General features: G+C 47.5%; 1 protein-coding gene across 1 annotated transcript in view; it reads left to right on the forward strand.

Annotated features, from left to right (window-relative positions):
- The first annotated feature begins 1153 nt into the window (after positions 1 to 1153).
- lrriq3 (leucine-rich repeats and IQ motif containing 3) overlaps positions 1154 to 20151 on the forward strand; it is a 58951-nt gene continuing 39953 nt past the window's right edge. The window contains exons 1-2 of the mRNA XM_072510296.1: positions 1154 to 1422; positions 11248 to 11568. Coding sequence (XP_072366397.1) covers positions 1225 to 1422; positions 11248 to 11568 — 519 coding nt within the window. The 5' untranslated portion in view covers positions 1154 to 1224. The remainder of the gene's footprint in view (positions 1423 to 11247; positions 11569 to 20151) is intronic.

A 20151-nucleotide genomic window follows, 5' to 3' on the forward strand; every position in this document is an offset into this window, starting at 1 on the left:
AGCACATGATGTGTATATTGATGGCATGAGTTTAAAACTATAAGTCATTCTGGGCACCTCATTATGCCTCAAAATGCCACAGCATTCTTTTCCTCTAAATTGTGGGGGTAGGGCCACAGAGACAGGAACACTGGGGCAGGAGGAGGCCACCCAGCTCCTTGAACCTGGACTAGTAATTCAGAGGCCCAGGGTAATGCTCTGGGGAAATTGGTGGGATTTGAAAGTCTAATGATGAACATGGAGTAAAACTCGATCTGGTTCACTAATGTCCTTCGGGAAGGAAATCTGCCGTCCTTACCCGGTCTGGCCTAGATGTGACTCCAGACCCACAGCAATGTAGTTGACTCTTAAATGCCCTCAGGGATGGGCAATATACGCTGGCCCAGCCAGCGACACCCTCATCCCATGGATGGATCTTTTTAAAATTCTGTTTTTGTTTCAGATTCCAGCATCCACAGTCATTTGCTTTTATGCCAGTTTATAACTTGCTCCTCTGATGCTTCCTATAACTTTTTCAATCTATGAACAAGCTGGAGAAAGAACGTGTATTTATATAATACTTTTCAGACCCCCAGAATTCCCAAAAGCATCTCACAACCAATGATGTACTACGTGTAATGTAGTCACTGATGTAAAGTAAGATCTGGACAGTCAATTCGCACGCAGTAAGATCCCACACACAGTTATGAGATAATGATCAGAAAATCTATTTTTAATGATGTTGGTTGAGGAATAAATGTTGGCCAGGACACTGGAGATTCTCCTGCTGTACTTTGAATGGTGCCATGAAATGAAAATCGCTTATTGTCACAAGTAGGCTTCAATGAAGTTGCTGTGAAAAGCCCCTAGTCGCCACATTCCGGCGCCTGTTTGGGGAGGCTGGTATGGGAATCGAACCGTGCTGCTGGCCTGCCTTGGTCTGCTTTAAAAGCCAGCGATTTAGCCCAGTGTGCTAAACCATCCCCATGGGATTTATTATATTCACTTGAGGGGACAGACAGTGCCTCAGTTTAAATTATTCCTGACAATGCAGTGCCCATTCAGTGGTGTATTGAAGTGTTAGTCTGGATGATGTGCCTTTTTAAAAGTGAAAGGGAGATTATTTTCTGCTTTCTCTCTGACTGTTCAATGGTTTTGTATATTCCATAGATCTCCACAAATTTTAGAGTAGACAGAAGTCACCTTGTGTCTCCTTCAAAATCACTAATCCTATCGCGTGGAGGGATGGACTCTCTATCCAAAGTGAAGAAAGTGGAGCAGATTGTGGTGGTAAACCTATCTGGACATTATCTGAAAAACCTGGGCAGCTTACTGAATTGTTCTGCTCTGAAGATTTGCCACCTGGCCAAGAACTACATCACTAAGTTTCAAGCTCTCATAAACTGCCCCAATTTAATCAAGCTGGATCTCCATGGAAACCATGTAAGTGATAAATGATCTGTGTTCAATAAAACAAATATCACACAACTGGAAATTTCAAACTCTGACAGACCAGTCCGTAAACAATGCAGCTATTAAAAGCTGTGCGCAGTAAGAGATACTGAGTGAGACTCATTGTATTCCTTGTGAACAAGAGCTGTTGACAGGACGAGCTCCTCATCATCAGCTCTGTAAATCCCAAAGTACCTGACTGGCAATGCAGTACATGGAGAGGCCGTCTCAATGAAGAGTCACTTGGAGGGACATAGTTGCCCCGAAGGTCCAGGTCTCCACTGGGAAGGAGGGTCTGGTGTGGAACCATGGTTTTCAGCTTGGTGAGCTTTGATCCCAGTGGGGATATTTTGAGTGAAGACCATTTTTTTTAGTGTGAGTGCTAATTGGGATCAATTATTGTGTGTTTGTGTAAAGGGCTTCAGTGAAACTCATACAGTGGGCATCAGTGGCCAATAAATATTACATAGAATTTACAGAACAGAAACAAGTCATTTAGCCCAACCAGTCTACCCTCCACATAAATCACAAAGCCGGCCCTGACAGGGACCGACAAGGCCGGCCCGGACAGGGACCGACAAAGCCGGCCCTGACAGGGACCGACAAGGCCGGCCCGGACAGGGACCGACAAAGCCGGCCCTGACAGGGACCGACAAGGCCGACCCGGACAGGGACCGACAAGGCCGGCCCGGACAGGAACCCACAAGGCCGACCCGGACAGGGACCGACAAGGCCGACCCGGACAGGAACCCACAAGGCCGACCCGGACAGGGATCGACAAGGCCGGCCCTGACAGGGACCGAAAAGGCCGGCCCGGACAGGGACCGACAAGGCCGACCCGGACAGGGACAGATAAGGCCGACCCGGACAGGGACCGACAAGGCCGGCCCGGACAGGGACCGACAAGGCCGACCCGGACAGGGACAGATAAGGCCGACCCGGACAGGGACCGACAAGGCCGGCCCTGACAGGGACCGACAAGGCCGGCCCGGACAGGGACCGACAAGGCCGTACCGGACAGGGACCGACAAGGCCGGCCCGGACAGGGACCGACAAGGCCGACCCGGACAGGGACCGACAAGGCCGAACCGGACAGGGACCGACAAGGCCGGCCCGGCAGTGACCGACAAGGCCGGCCCGGACAGGGACCGACAAGGCCGACCCGGACAGGGACCGACAAGGCCGGCCCTGACAGGGACCGACAAGGCCAACCGGACAGGGACCGACAAGGCCGGCCCGGACAGGGACCGACAAGGCCATCCTGGACAGGGACCGACAAGGCCGGCCCGGACAGGGACCGACAAGGCCGGCCCGGACAGGGACCGACAAGGCCATCCCGGACAGGGACCGACAAGGCCGACCCGGACAGGGACCGACAATGCGGACCCGGACAGGAACCGACAAGGCTTGCCCGGGCAGGGACCGACAAGGCCGGCCCGTACAGGGACCGACAAGGCCGGCCCGTACAGGGACCGGCAAGGCCGGCCCGGACAGGGACCGACAAGGCCGGCCCTGACGGACCGACAAGGCCGGCCCGTACAGGGACCGACAAGGCCGGCCCGGACAGGGACCGACAAGGCCGGCCCTGACAGGGACCGACAAGGCCGGCCCGGACAGGGACCGACAAGGCCGGCCCGGACAGGGACCGACAAGGCCGGCCCGGACAGGGACCGACAAGGCCGGCCCGGACAGGGACCGGCATGTTGGCTGTACCGACGTGTATATATTTCCTGCCGTACGCAGACTTTTTGTCACCGTTATTAAACCGGCATTCACCCTGGCGCTCAGCTTCCTGAGACTCATAGATTATTATAGAATTTACAGTGCAGAAGGAGGACATTCAGCCCATCGAGTCTTCACCTGCCCTTGGAAAGAGCACCTTACCCAAGGTCAACACCTCCACCCTACCCCATTAACCCCACCCAACACTAAGGGCAATTTTGGACACTAAGGGCAATTTATCATGGCCAATACACCTAACCTGCACATCTTTGGACTGTGGGAGGAAACCGGAGCACCCGGAGGAAACCCACGCACACACGGGGAGGATGTGCAGACTCCGCACAGATAGTGACCCAAGCCGGAATCGAACCTGGGACCCTGGAGCTGTGAAGCAATTGTGCTATCCACAATGCTACCGTGCTGCCCAGTGACTCAATACTGGCAATGAGCTAAAAGGAACTTCAAGTCTGATTTTGTATGTCCCAGCCACTCCAGGATATTGCCGTGCAGCAACATGTTGGGCAGACTTTCAGAAAATGCCGCTCTTTGGGAAATTAGCGGCCTTCGGTGCCAGGCCTGGAAGATTGGGTTCAGTACGCTGAGCGAATGAGGTACTTTTTCCAAGTTAGCAGCATCAGTAGAGAGGACCAACAGAAGATAATTCTCCTGACTGCCTGCGGGGCCCTAATCTTCATGTACCCCGCTGCTCCGGACTCAAAATCCTTTGACGAATTGTTGGAGCTGGAATCTAACCATGATGACCCAAAACCATCTGTAATCATGTAGCGGTACCAATTCAGTGGAGCTGGGCGGACTCCGGGGGAGTCAGTTATCCATTTCTTCACTCGTCTCTGAAGGCTGGCTGAGCATTGCAAGTTTGGTCCATCCTTTTCAGAGCTGTTAAGAGATCAGTTGGTGTGCGGAATGTGGCCACACAGAGGAAGCTGTTGGCAGAGCCTACGTTTGATTCATAGAGGGCCTTTGAATCAGTGCTGTCTCGTGGGTGGTCAGTGGGGTGCGCAGCAAGATATGTCCGTGCTTGAGCACCGCCCCAGTCCCATGGGGGTTACCCCGGTCTCCCGATCCATTTCCCCATCATCCCCCACCCCTCCCCCTGCCCTGGCTGGGCCCCCCCCCCCCTTCCACTGAGCCATCCCAGCCAGTGTCAGGACCGGCAGCCCACAGTCGCGCCTCTCCCAGTTCTCCCTGTTCTCTCTCCCTCATCAGCCACGGCGTCTGTTTCGCGATTTTTAAAAGCACAAGTGAACCACGGCATCGGGAATTCGGCCCATCGGAGACGGAGAATCGGCGAGGCCCCAGAGAATACCGTGTCAGGCTGCTAACGATATGCAAATGGTGTTTACTGTGCGTGCATTCTGGAATGCATTGATGCAGCTGTCAAGGCGACGGAGAATTGCGATTTGGCGTGAAACCGGTGCCCACCACGATTTCGACTCGGAACTGATTTCCCATCCAATTTCATTTCCCAATTCCGGTGTCGGCTGATGGCGAATCCCACCCGAGGAATATGTTCAAGCCTTGCACCCTTTTGACCTATCCAGAAATGTGGGACGCCTATTGTTCTCCATGAATTTTTCCATAGCAATGCCAACCAGGACATTATCTCCCGGGATATAAATTGTGATCATTTGAAATTTGGCATTCTTGTGTTTGTTCTGATGAGTGCAAGATGACAAACCTGAGCAGAATGTCTCTCTTTTCAGCAACCGTCAGACTAGTGAGCAAAGAATATTGGATTTCAGATTGCATAAATAGATATAACAAATTCAAAAGCATGGACTTTATGCTGAACATTTTATGCAGTTGTCATTGACTCCAAGTAGAGTATTATATCCACATCACAGGATCTAAGTTACAGAGACAGGGCCTTCGGCCCAAACTGGTCCATGCCAACCAAAAAGCCCATCTAAGCTAATCCCATTTGCCTGCATTTGTCCCATATCCCTCTAACATTCCTATCCATATATCTGTCCAAGTGCCTTTTAAATGTTGTCAATGACCCTGCCTCAACCACTTCTTCCGGCAGCTCATTCCACACACGTCCCACCCTCGGTGTAAAAATGTTGCTCCTCAGGTTCCCATTAATTCTTTCCCCTCGTAACTTAAACCTGTGCCCTCTAGTCCCCGATTCCCCAACCCTGGGAAAAAGACTGAGTGCATTCACCCTATCCATGCCTCTTATACACCTCTATAAGATCATCCCTCAGTCTCCTACCCTCCAAAGAAAAAAGTCCCAGCCTCTCCAGTCTTTCCCTATGACTCAGTCCTTTGAGTCCTGGCAACATCCTTGTAAATCTCTTCTACACTCTCTCCAGTTTAATAATATCTGTCCTATAGCAAGGCGGCCAAAACTGAACACAATACTCCAGGTGCAGCCTCATCAATGTCCTGTAGGACCGCAACATAACTTCCCAACTTCTATCCTCAATGCCCTGACTGATGAAGGCCAGCATGCCAAAAGCCTTCTTCACTGCCCCATCTACCTGTGACTTCACCTTGAGAGAACCGTGCACCTGAACTCCAAGGTCCCATGCTGCTCCCTAAGGCCCTGCCATTCACAGTGAAAGCCCTACCTTGATTTGACTTCCCAAAATGTACCGCAGCATGGTAGCATTGTGGCTAGCACAATTGCTTCACAACTCCAGGGTCCCAGGTTCGATTCCGGCTTGGGTCACTGTCTGTGCGGAGTCTGCACGTTCTCCCCGTGTGTGCGTGGGTTTCCTCCGGGTGCTCCGGTTTCCTCCCACAGTCCAAAGATGTGCAGTTTAGGTGGATTGGCCATGATGAATTGCCCTTAGTGTCCAAAATTGCCTTGGTGTTGGGTGGGGTTACTGGGTTATGGGGATAGGGTGGAGGTGTGGGCTTGGGTAGGGTGGTCTTTCCAAGAGCCAGTGTAGACTCGATGGGCTCCCTCTGCACTGTAAATTCTATGAAACACCTCACGCTTATCTGCATTGAACTCCATTTGCCACTTCTCGGCCAACTTCCCCGGCTGATCAAGGTCCTGCTGCAAATTTTGATAACTTTCCTCACTGTCTACAACACCACCTATTTTAGTGTCATCTGCAAACTTACCGAGCATGCCTTGTACAGCCAAATCGTTGATATAGATAACAAAAAGCAATGGGCCAAGCACTGGCCCCTGAGGCACACCACCACTCGTCACAGGCCTCCAGTCCGACAAGTATCCTTCCACCATTAACCTCTGCTTCCGACCATCAAGCCAATCGTATATCCAATTTGCCAGCCCTCCCTGGATTCCATGTGATCTAACCTTCCAGAGCAGCCTACCATGTGGAACTTTATCAAAGGTCTTACTGAAGTCCATATAGACTTTGTCTACCGCCCTGCCCTCAGCAATCATAGATTATCATAGAATTTACAGTGCAGAAGGAGGCCATTCGGCCCATCGAGTCTGCACCGGCTCTTGGAAAGAGCACCCTACCCAAGGTCAACACCTCCACACTATCCCCACAACCCAGTAACCCCACCCAACACGAAGGGCAATTTTGGACACTTAAGGGCAATTTATCATGGCCAATCCACCTAACCTGCACATCTTTGGACTGTGGGAGGAAACCGGAGCACCCGGAGGAAACCTACGCATACACGGGGAGGATGTGCAGACTCCGCACAGACAGTGACCCAAGCCGGAATCGAACCTGGGACCCTGGAGCTGTGAAGCAATTGTGCTATCCACAATGCTACCGTGCTGCCCCCCTGGTCTTCCTGGTCATTTCATCAAAGAAGTCTAACAAATTTGTAAGGCATAATCTCTCATGCACAAAGCCGTGCTGACTACTCCTAATCAAACCCTGTCTTTCCAAATGCCTGTACATCTTATCCCTCAGAATTCTCTCTAGTAACTTACCCACTACAGATGTTAGGCTTACCAGTCTATAATTCCCTGTTTGTTCTTTGCAGCCCCTCTTAAATAAGGGCACAATGTTCCTGCTTCTATCCTATCCATTCCCTTCATAATTTTATATGTTTCTATAAGATTCGATGGGCCGAATGGCCTCCTTCTGCACTGTAAATTCTATGATCCCCCCTCATTTTTCTACATTTTAATGAGTATAGTCCCAGCCTACTCAGTCTCTCCTCATAAGGCAATCCTCTCAACTCCAGAATCAATCTAGTGAATCTCCTCACACCCCCTCCAGCGCCAGTACATCCTTTCTCAGGTAAGGAGACCAAAACTGTACACAGTACTCCAGGTGTGGCCTCACCAGCACCCTATACAGCTGCAACATAACCTCCCTGTTTTTAAACTCCATCCCTGTAGCAATGAAGGACAACATTCCATTGGTTTTCTTAATTACCTGCTGCACCTGCAAACCAACTTTTTGTGATTCATGCACAAGGACACCTAAGTCCTTCTGCACAGCGGCATGCTGCAATTTTTTAACTATTTAAATAACATTCCATTTTGCTGTAATTCCTACCAAAATGGATGACCTCACATTTACCAACATTGTACTCCATCTGCCAGACACTTGCCCACTCACTTAAACTAATCCCTCTGCAAACTTTCAGTGTCCTCTGCACACCACTAGCCATTTATCGCCAACCAGGAAAACACCCATTTATCCCCACTCTTTGCTTTCTGTTCATTAACACAAAAAAATCCAGATACACCACATCCACCGGTTCCCCGTTGTCCACTGAGCTCATAATGTCCTCAAAGAATTCCATTAAATTAGTTAAACATGACCTGCCTTTCATGAACCCATGCTGCGTCTGCTCAATGGGACAATTTCTATCCAGATGTCTCGCGATTTCTTCCTTGATGATAGACTCAAGCATTTTCCCCACTACAGAAGTTAAGCTAACTGGCCTATAATTACCTGCTTTCTGCCTACCTCCTTTTATAAACAGTGGTGTCACATTTGCTGTTTTCCAATCTGCCGGAACCGCCCCAGAGTCCAGCGAATTGTGGTAATACCACAAGCTCATTTGCTATTCCCCCGGCACCTCTTTTAGTACCCTGGGATGCATTCCATCAGGGCCAGGAGACTTGTCTACCTTTAGCCCCATTAGCTTGCCCAACACTACCTCCTTAGTGATAATGATCTTTTCTAGGTCCTCACCTGCCATAGCCCCCTTGCCATCAATTATTGGCATGTTATTTGTGTCTTCCACTGTGAAGACCGACACCAAATACCTGCTCAAACTGCTGCCTCACAGCACCGATGACCCGTGTTCGAACCCGGCCTCGGGTCACTGTCCATGTGGGGTTTGCACATTCTCCCCGTGTCTGTGTAGGTCTCATCCCCACAACCCAAAATATGCAAGCTCGGTGGATTGGCCACGCTAAATTGCCCTTAATTGGAAAACAAAATGAATTGGGTACTTTAAATTTATAAATTTAAAAATACAAAATACCTGTTCAATGCCTCAGTCATTTTCTCATTTCCCATTATTTAATCCCCCTTTCTCATCCTCTAAAGGACCAATATTTACTTTAGCCGTTCTATTTCGTTTTATATATTTGTAGAAACATTTTCTATCTGTTTTTATATTCTGAGCTAGTTTACTCTCTCTGCCTTACTTTTCTTTATAGCTTTTCTCGTGGCTTTCTGTTGACCATTAAAGATTTCCCAATCCTCTGGTTTCCCACTAATTTTTGCCACTTTGTAATCATTTTCTTACAATTTGATACCCTCCTTTATTTCCTTAGATATCCACGGCTGATTATCCCTTTTCCTCCAGTCCATCCTTTTCACTGGTATATACTTTTTCTGAGCACTGAAAAATCGCATTGAAAGTCCTCCACTGTTCCTCAATTGTCCCCTCACAAAGTCTTTGCTCCCAGTCTACCTTAACCAGCTCGTCCCTCATCCCATTGTAGTCTCCTTTGTTTAAGTACAAGACACTGATATTGGATTTTCCCTTCTCACACTCCATCTGTATTTTAAATTCGACCATACTGTGATCGCTCTTTCCGAGAGGATCCCTAACTTTGAGATCATTAATTATTCCTATCTCGTTACACAGGCCAGACCTAGGGTAGCTTGCTCCTTCGTAGGTTCCATTACACACTGTTCAAGGAAACTGGCAAATACATTTGATGAACTCCTCCTCAAGGCTGCCTTGATCGACCTGGTTTGATCAATCGACATGGAGATTAAAATTCTTCATGATAATTGCTGTATCATTTTTACATGCATCAGTTATTTCCTTGTTTATTGCCTGTCCCAACATGATGTTATTATTTGGTGGCCCATACACTACTCCTATCAGTGACCTTTTCTCCTTACTATTTCTAATTTGCACCCAAATAGATTCAACCTTTTTCTGGATTGGATTGGATTGGATTGGATTTGTTTATTGTCACGTGTACCGAGGTACAGTGAAAAGTATTTTTCTGCGAGCAGCTCAACAGATCATTAAGTACATGAGAAGAAAAGGGAATAAAAGAAAATACATAATAGGGCAACACAACATATGCAATGTAACTACAAAAGCACTGGCATCGGATGAAGCTTACAGGGTGTAGTGTTAATGAGGTCAGTCCATAAGAGGGTCATTTAGGAGTCTGGTAACAGTGGGGAAGAAGCTGTTTTTGAGTCTGTTCGTGCGTGTTCTCAGACTTCTGTATCTCCTGCCCGATGGAAGAAGTTGGAAGAGTGAGTAAGCCGGGTGGGAGGGATCTTTGATTATACTGCCCGCTTTCCCCAGGCAGCGGGAGGTGTAGATGGAGTCAATGGATGGGAGGCAGTTTCGTGTGATGGACTGGGCGGTGTTCACGACTCTCTGAAGTTTCTTGCGGTCCTGGGCCGAGCAGTTGCCATACCAGGCTATGATGCAGCCTGATAGGATGCTTTCTATGGTGCATCTGTAAAAGTTGGTAAGAGTCAATGTGGACATGCCGAATTTCCTTAGTTTCCTGAGGAAGTATAGGCGCTGTTGTGCTTTCTTGGTGGTAGTGTCGACGTGGGTGGACCAGGACAGATTTTTGGAGATGTGCACCCCTAGGAGTTTGAAACTGCTAACCATCTCCACCTCGGCCCCGTTGATGCAGACAGGGGTGTGTTCAGTACTTTGCTTCCTGAAGTCAGTGACCAGCTCTTTAGTTTTGCTGGCATTGAGGGAGAGATTGTTGTCGCTACAACACTCCACTAGGTTCTCTATCTCCCTCCTGTATTCGGACTCATCGTTATTCGAGATCCGGCCCACTATGGTCGTATCGTCAGCAAACTTGTAGATGGAGTTGGAACCAAATTTTGCCACGCAGTCGTGTGTGTACAGGGAGTAGAGTAGGGGGCTAAGTACGCATCCTTGCGGGCCGCCGGTGTTGAGGACTATTGTGGAGGAGGTGTTGTTGTTCATTCTTACTGAGGTTCAGCATAGGTTCTGCATAGAACCTATATCATTTCTCACTACTGCCTTGATGTCATCCTTAAATATCAGAGCTGCACCACATCCTTTACCTCCCTGCCTGTCCTTCCGAATAGTTTGATACCCCTGGATATTTAACTCTGTGAACATTCTGCAACATGTTTCTGTAATGGCCACTAAATCAGACTCATTCGTGATGATTTGTGCCACCAACTCATTTACCTTGTTTCGAAGGCTACAAGCATTCAAGTAAAGTGCCCTTATGCTAGTTTTTTTACCTTCTTTTTGAATCCTAACTCCTCCATCAATAACATCTCCTTAGTTCTTCTTCCCTTTAACTTTTTCCATAATTTTCCATGTAGTTGAACCCTCCTCCCCATGTGCTAACGTGATGCTTTGCTTCCCATTCACCATTATATTTCCTGTAGTTTTACCCTTCCCCTCCCCCCCACACTTGTTAGTTGATCCCTCAAAGAGTCTAATTGACCACCCATGGCAGTTGGTTGTGTAGCCGGTGCCACGTTGACCCCACCACCGGAAGCAGGAGAATCGAGCCACAAATTTGCTCCTGGTCCCACCTCGAAATCTGCCTCCATAGAGCTGGCAAGATTCCTCTGTACAAGAGCTATCCAATAAATGCCACTCCTTCGTCACAGCCCTGTAACCGGATATGATGTACTAATTAATTATGATGTACTAATTTAATTTTGTCTATTTTTCCTTTGTTACCAGATTACGAATCTCCCAAATGAATACTTCTGGTCTGAAATGAAGTATCTACAGGTCCTCTATCTCCATGACAACATCATTGGAGACATGAGGAATGTCAGATCCATGTTTTCCTGCCCAGAACTCATTGTTCTGACCCTCTTTGACACCCCAGTCAGCCTTGTCTCACAGTATCGACACCACATTGTCAACGGCATCTGGTCTCTCAAAGCCTTGGACAACTTTGTCATTGCAGATGAGGAAATCATTGAGGATTGTCGGAATAGGAATAAATTCAAAGCGTTAAGTTCCAGTTTCCATCTTCATGCCGCTGCACCTCCACAGGTTGGTGCCTATATCTATTGTAGTGAGAAAGAAACAGTTTGGTTTCCATTTGGGAACAGTTCAAAATTCAGGAAAAATGTCCATTATCTTGAAATTAGAGCTCGGCCGGTCAGGAGTGATGACAGAAAGTACTTTTTGCACCTGAAGGGTCACTCAAGAGCCCGGGGATTTATCATGGCCAATCCACCTAACCTGCACATATTGAGACTATGGGAGGAAACCGGAGCACCCGGAGGAAGCCCACGCACACACGGGGAGAACGTGCAGACTCCGCACAGTCACCCAAGGCCATAATTCAACCCGGGTCCCTGGTGCTGTGAGGCAGCAGTGCTAACCACCATGCTGCCTGTTAGCTGGGTAAAGTGATTGGCAATCGCGATATTAGGAAAATCAAGGAAATTCAATCATTGGGAATGTGTTGGTTGTGTGTTTTTAGAAACTTTAAAAGTGGAAAATGTGTAATAGTGGAGATAGTTTGGCTAGATTTGTGTAATTAGTGCATTTGATGTTGATAAACATACCAACACTGTAAACAGATGCTTACTAAATACAGGTTGGTAACAATGGAGAACAGAGTATAAGAATTGGCAAGTCTTGTTGCAGCTGTATAGAACCTTAGTTAGGCCACACTTGGAGTATAGTGTTCAATTCTGGTCGCCACACTACCAGAAGGATGTGGAGGCTTTAGAGAGGGTGCAGAAGAGATTTACCAGGATGTTGCCTGGTATGGAGGGCATTAGCGATGAGGAGCGGTTGAATAAACGTGGTTTGTTCTCACTGGAACGAAGGAGGTTGAGGGGTGACCTGATAGAGGTCTACAAAATTATGAGGGGCATAGACAGAGTGGATAGTCAGAGGCTTTTCCCCAGGGTAGAGGGGTCAATTACTAGGGGGCATAGGTTTAAAGTGCGAGGGGCAAGGTTTAGAGGAGATATACAAGGTAAGTCTTTTACACAGAGGGTAGTGGGTGCCTGGAACACGCTGCCGGAGGAGGTGGTGGAAGCAGGGACGATAGTGACATTTAAGGGACATCTTGACAAATACATGAATAGAATGGGAATAGAGGGATACGAACCCAGGAAGTGTAGAAGATTTTAGTTTAGACTGGCAGCATGGTCGGCACAGGCTTGGAGGGCCGAAGGGCCTGTTCCTGTGCTGTACTTTTCTTTGTTCTTTGTTCTTTAGAACGTCAAGGGTTTTAGTAAAGATGTCAGAGGTTCAAAGGAGGAGATAAAGTGTGAATTTTAAAATTGCACGGTGGTCTCTGAAACAAAGTTAATTAAGAATAACTTCTGAGGAGGTTAGTTCAGATAAAGAAAGATCAAAAGGAAAAACAGTATGTGAGGGGAAATTTCTCCCAATGCAAGTTAGCTGTTTGGAGAACTCGGCCCACAGCAGGAAACTCTGTGTGAACTCGCAGCAAACAGGGCCTGTGGAAAAACCTGTTTGGAAACCCTGTTGTTTTACCCAAAGTCAGAATCAACCCCAAAGATATAAGTGCCTTGTGTGGTAACTATTACTGGATTTTGCCTGTAGTTTATAGTCATGGAGTTTTGGCCCATTGTGTCTGTGCTGGATATCAAGCACCTATCTTTTCTAATCCCATTTTCCAGCACGTGGTCCGCAGCCTATATGCTAGGGCATTTCGCGTGCTCATCTAAATATTCCTGAAGTGTTGTGAGGGTTCCCGCCTCTACCACCCTTTCAGGAAGTGAGTTCCAGAATCCCACCACCCTCAAGGCTTTCCTCAAATCCCCCCTATATTTCCTGCCCTATACCTTAAACGTATGCCGCCTGGTTATTGACATCCAACTAAGGGGAAATGTTTCTTCCTATTGCCAGGAGTGTCCCTTTAAGAAATGTTTTTGTCTTATCACACGGCTTCAGTGATGTCGCTGTGTGGGTGGAGCTGGGCTGTGGCTCTGGGAGTTGGGTTTACTTTCGCTTTGAGTTTGAACTGGTTTGGTTCTGCACAGGTTGAAAGAATGTTTTTTTCTCTATCTGCATTTTAAAAGCTGTTTCTAGACTGCTCGATTACTTGAAAGGAAACAACTTTTTTCTGGAATAAATTCAAACTGCTGTTTTGGAAAGGAAACAGGAGCATCCGTACCAGGTCTTGAGTGCTGTGTGCTGGGACTCACCTTTGCAAAGGGGTGTCTAGTTTATGGGATCTTGTTATTAAATTGGAACAGCTAAAGGGGGAATTTATTAATGGTTATACATAGAGTACATTGGAAGCTGGATTCGGACAAAGAAGGTTTCTCTTGTCTCTCTCTTTCTCTGTATGTTAAAAGATGTACAGAACACTCGATAATTTAAAAGTGATTTGGAAAGTTTTCTGGAAAGAATTCAAACCTACTGTTTTGGTAAAAGGATTTGTCTGGTTGATTGGATGTTGTTATCAAATTGAAACAGTTGAAAGGGACGTTATTAAGGGTTTTATATATATATATATAGAGAGAGAGAGAGTGCTGTAGCTGTGTGGGGTATTTATGTTGGTAGTTGATAAAAATGCCTTCTGTGTGTGTTTATACAAATCTCAACTAAATTCGTAGAATAAACGTTTTTGATTAAAAGAGCCGAAGAACTCAGTTGAATAACAGCTGAAAAGCAGTCCCTTGTGCTCACCCCAGCCAAAATCAATAAACAGGTGAACTCCATGATATACTTTGGAGATTTCTAAACCCTAGCCCATAACACTATCTACCCTATCTATGTTCTTCATACTTTTGTACACCTCAATCAGGTCCTTCGCCCCACCCCCCAAGCCTTCTCTGCTGCAAGGCGAACAACCCTAACCTAAGCAGCCGCTATTCATAGCTGCAATGCTCCAGCCCAGACAGCATCCTGGTGAATCTCCTCTGCACCCTTTCGAGTGCAATCACATCCTTCCTATAGTGTGGTGACCAGAACAGCACACAGTACTCCCGCTAGGGCCTAACCAGTGTTTTATACAGCTCCAGCATAACCTCCCCGCTCTTATATTCTATGCCTCGGCTAACAGAGGCAAGTATCCCATAGCCCTTCTTAACCACCTTATCTACCTGTCCTGCTGCCTTCAGAGCCCTATGGACATGCACACCAAGGTCCCTCTGATCCTCTGTACGTCCTCGAGTCCTACCATTCATTGTGTAGGCCCTTCCCTTGTTAGTTCTCCTAAAGTGCATCACCTCACCCTTTTCAGGGTTAAATTCCCTTTTCCACTGTTCTGCCCGTCTGACCAGCCTGTCTATATTGTCCTGCAATCTAAGGATTTTCTCCTCACTATTTACCACATCATCAATTTTTGTGTCATCTGCAAACTCACTGATCAACCCCCAACATTCACACTCAGATCATTAATGTACATTGCAAACAGCAAGGGCCCCAGCACCGATCCCTGCGGAACACCCCTGGACACAGACTTCCAGTCACAACAACAACCTTCGACCATCTCCCTCTGCCTCCTGCCACTCAGACAGGTTTGGATCCAGTTTGCCAAATTGCCTTGGATCCTATGGGCTCTTACCTTCTTCATCAACCTCCCGTGCAGGACTTGGTCAAAAGCCTTACTGAAGTCCACGTAGACTCCATCAACTACACCACCCTCATCTACACACCGAGTCACCTCCTCGAAAAATCCAATCAAATTTGTGAGATATGTGCCGGGATTCTCTGAGCCCGCGCCGGGTCGGAGAATCGCCAGGTGGGCACGAGACTCCCGCCACGCCATTCCGAAGCCGGGCCGCCGATTCTCTGGTCGCCGTTAAAAGCAAGCGGCCCCCGTGGCGATTCTCCGCGCTCAACAGGCCGAGTGCCTGCCGAGTTCCGACGAGTCCCGCCGGTGTGGTTTACATCTGGTCCCACCCAGCGGGACCTCGGCTGCGGGGGCCGTCCTGGTGGGGGGGGCGGGGGGCCACACACGGTGGCCAGGCCCGCGATCGGGGGCTACCGATCAGCGGGCGTGCTCATTCCGGGGGGCTATGTTTCTCCTCGCCAGGCTCCTGTAGGGCTCTGCCATGTTGCCCAGCTGCCAGCGTGGAGACGGCAACCATACGCAGGCGCAGACCTGTGCTAGCCGTGGTGCACATGCGCACCCCGCCGGCCGTGTAGGGCTGGCGTTCGCCGCCGGAGCAGCGCACAGCACTCCGGCGCCGTTCTGGCCCCCGAAGAACAGGAGAATTACTGGGCCTGGAGGCCCGTTGACGCCGGCGTCGCTGGTGCCGGTTTTGACACTGGCGTCAAGACTTGGCCACGATATCGGTGAATCCCGGCCTTGATCTCCCCCTGACGAAGCCATGCTGACTGTCCTTCATTAATCCTTGCCTCTCCAAGTGGAGATTAATCCAGTCCCTCAGAATCTTTTCAGATAAATTCCCTCCCAATGATGTCAGACTCACTGACCTGTATTTAACTGGTCCTTCCCTATTTCCTTTCTTGAATAATTGCACCACATTAGCTGTCCTCCAGTTTAAACCCCTTTGGATTTGGAGAGCTCTGAAGTAAGGAAAATAAAGCATTTGGATCTGGTTAAATTTAGGGAAACTGCATAACCATGAAGTTAGTTAAGTGTATTTCTAGTAGATATTCTTGTGTTTGGAGTACAGAATATAACCTTGAAGGGTTTTCACAAGGTAACTAAAGGTAAATCGACGGAATCGGCAGATAAATTGCGATTGGGATTAGCTGCAGGAGTGAAAAAATCAGATATAATTGAAGGTATAGCTCAGCATTTAGAATTGGAAAGGATACCAGAGAGGCCCAGATCTCCAAAGGGCGAAACAATTGAACTGGCTAAAATTCAGTTACAAATGAAACAATTAGATATCAAAAGTGAAATTTAAAAAACTTAGAGCCGAAATCAAGAAGGGGAAAGAGAGGAGAGAGAGAGAAGGCAAGAACTGGAGCTGGAGATGGAAAAGCTAGCAAGAGTGGAAAGAGAAAAGGAGAGAGAGACAGAGAACTCCAGTTTACAATTCTGCAATTAAAAAAAGAGACACCAGAGGAAGGCGAGGAAGGATACATTTCCAGATCAGAACCCAGCAGGGCGATGTTAAAATTCAGGCGGGCACTTTGAAGAAATGTGCCTGGAAGCATTTTTCAAGTCATTTGAGAAAACAGCTAAACAGATGAAGTGGACAAAAGTAATCTGGACATTACTTTTACAGAATAAATTAGTAGGTCGGGCTAGTGAAGCACCTCTCTCCGAAAAATTATCTGGGGAATATGATGCAGTGAACAAAGCTGTCCTTAGTGCTTATGAGGTGATACTGGGGGCATACAGAAAACAGCCTGGACAAATTTATATTGAATTTGGAAGCGTTACACCTCAGAGTAATTTTGATAGGTAGATAAGAACATTAAAGATAATGGGAATCTATGAAGACCTTAGAGAAGTGATTATTTTGGAAGAATTTAAAGATTCACAGCCTTCAGTGAGAAGCAGTGTAAGAAGTCTGACAACACCAGGTTAAAGTCCAACAGGTTTGTTTCGGGCGGTGAATGGCTTCCGACACAGGAATCGGGGCAGGCACCGGTTTGACGCCCCCTCCAGATTGGCATCATTGGGATTGGCTTGGATTTGTTTATTGTCACATGTACTGAGGTACAGTGCAAAGTATTTTTCTGTGAGCAGCTCAAACGTAGTACATGAAAATAAAATAAAAGAAAAAGAAAATCCATAACAGGGCAACACGAGGTCCACAATGTAAATACATAGACACCAGCATTGGGTGAAGCATACAGGAGTGTCAGTGCATAAGAGTGTCAGGTCAGTCCATAAGAGGGTTGTTTAGGAGTCTGGTAACAGCGGGGCAGAAGCTGTTTTTCAATCTGTTTGTGTGTGTTCTGACTTTTGTATCTCCTGCCCGCTAGAAGAGGTTGAAAGAGTGAGTAAGCCGGGTGGGACCCGCGCCGCGTGCTGACGGAACGCCATTGCCGCACCATCAGCTGGCCCACCTGTGATGCTCCGCCCCCGACGGGCTAAGTTCCCGGCAGCATGGGCCACGTGTGTCCAGCGCTGCCACGCTCGGCCAAGATCTGTGCCGCTGCCCGGAGGGCTTCTGCTAGGGCATGGGGGAGTGGTGGGCGGTGTCCTGTGGGTGGGCTGTGGGGTCAGGGAGGGCGGGTACGCGGCCCAGTATGGCAGGTGCTATGTTTGCCGGTGCGACAATGGGGACGTAGGCGTGTGTGGCTACAGCTTGTCAGCCCTGAGCATGCATGGCCCGGGAGCCGACAATTCCACGGCCGTTTTCTGCACGATCCACTGGTGTTCCATGCGGCGCAAGTGCTCGCCCCTCACGGGTTTCGGAATTGGTGAGGGGTTTGCGCCGATTTTCCCATCTTTCTCCGTTGGTGCCGGCACTTGGCTTCAGGCACGGAGAATCCAGCCCTGGCTGCTTTGGTTGTAATACAATTGGCCACACCAAGTCTGCGTGCTGGCAATTAGTTGGCAGACCAGTTGGAATCGTGAAGCTCAGTAAGGGAATACTAAGACAGTGTACATGCGGCACGGTAACACAGTGGTTATCACTGTTGCCTCACTGCGGCCTGCAGGGTCCCAGGTTCGATTCCCCACTGGGTCACTGCCTGTGCGGAGTCTGCACGTTCTCCCCATGTCTGCGTGGGTTTCCTCCGGGTGCTCCGGTTTCCTCCCACAATCCCGAAAGCCGTGTTTGTTAGGTAATTTGGACATTCTGAATTCTCCCTCTGTGTACCCAAACAGGTGCCGGAATGTGGCGACTAGGGGCATTTCACAGTAACTTCATTGCAGTGTTAATGTAAGCCTACTTGTGATGATAAAGATTATTATGGAATAAGAGCAATCATTAGGATTTATTCACAGAGAAAATCAAATAACAGGATTGGTTAGAGGTGTGAAAATGTGTGCACTGCATATTCAAGGCCAGGGTGAGCAGGAGGTGGAGATATGTTTAAAGATTGTATTTATGGGGGAAAAGTATTTTCATGTTTACAAAATGGAATAGGTAAAGATGTTCAAATTTTAGAGATAATGGAGTAAGTCAATGTGGGATAAAGATATTTTCTGTTCAGAGAGGATTTTGCAAGAAGAGGTTTTAATAAATGGAATTTTTGGAGATGCAAAGAATGTTCCATTGGTTAAAGTAAACTTGAAAGGTAGTTTGAAGACAGGAGATGTGATTGTAGGAGTCGTAGAGTAATTGTCAATTGCAGGGGTTCAATTTATCTTCGGGCGTGATACGGCAGAGACAAAGATGATGGTGATGCTGACGCTAGTCAAACAGCCCATAGAAAACCAATCCTCAGAAGTGTTGCCGATTAAAAACTCCTTGGTTATTTCCAGATTGTGTGATTACAAAATCACAGACATATAAGTTGGAACAGGAGGACAGGTCTATTACGGTCCCGGACCAGAACACAACAGTTGCTTGACAGAAGCCCCAATATTTAATTTAATTTTTAAAACTGTGAGGAAGGGATACTTCGCTCCAGGAGTGATTCCGAACTCCGAACTGCTATCTTGTATTTCCACTCAAGCAAAGTCCATCTCAGGTCAAAATCCACTTTTAAATACAGTTAGCCAACCTAGGAATACCTGCTGTCAAGAGATATCTTGGAGAAACCGCTTTGAGAGGGAGATCCTTCAGGAACCAACTTGCAGTGTCCTGCCTGTGTCAAACTACTGTTTAACCCGCCCATATTTTCAGAAACTGCTGTTCTGTTCACAGGCAACATCTTTAACTGAACTGCAAAAAACTGAAACTCAAACCTGACTGCTTCAACCCTAGCTCCCCCCATTGACCACATCATCTTACTAAAACTAAACACAATGCCTTTAATTATCTACTCCGCAGGGAACCTTCTTCAGGTAAACAAAATTCCATTTGCCCAACTTTTAAGTTGCTTTAATTATCCCTTGTAGCCAAAGTGTCTGCTTATCTTGTAAACCAGGACTTTAAAAAAACATGATTGCAGCAGTCACACACACACTAATCCAGGTTTTTAACCCTTACTGCATCAAATACATATAATACAATATATCTGAAATTCTTACATTCATCACAAGTCCAGAGAAAGAATAAGGAGAGTGAAATGCAATTAACTATCTTTAGTAAGATTGTTCAAGGTGAAAGGGAATTGAACAGTTTAGTTTAGGGAAATTGATAGAATTGCAGAAAAGCGATCCAAAGATAAAACAGATATATCAAACAGGTTACTCAGAATTAGATGCACAGTGTATTCCTGAATGTTATTATTTGAAGGGTAACATATTAACGAGATAACGGAGACCTCCTCATGTTCAAGCAGAGGAGAAATGGGCAGAGCTATGAATTAAAATGCAACCTGGGTATAGAAAATAAATTATGAGAGTAGCTCATGCGGTTCCATGGTGGGAGGGGGAAGGGGTGTGCAGTGAGGAGGGCATATAGGAATGAGGAAAACTAAGGCCAAGCCATAGAAGCAATTTTACTGGCCTGCACTGTACCAAGATGGAGTTAGTTTCTGTCAATTATGTCGCACATGTCATGTGATAGGAAAACCGCAAAGCGTAATAAAAGAGGTTCCTTTAATTCCTGTTCCAGCATTTGAGGAGCCTTTCACTCGAGTTCTGGTAGAGAGTAT

Source organism: Scyliorhinus torazame, chromosome 7 (genome assembly GCF_047496885.1).
Source record: "Scyliorhinus torazame isolate Kashiwa2021f chromosome 7, sScyTor2.1, whole genome shotgun sequence".
NCBI classification, from domain to species: domain Eukaryota; kingdom Metazoa; phylum Chordata; class Chondrichthyes; order Carcharhiniformes; family Scyliorhinidae; genus Scyliorhinus; species Scyliorhinus torazame.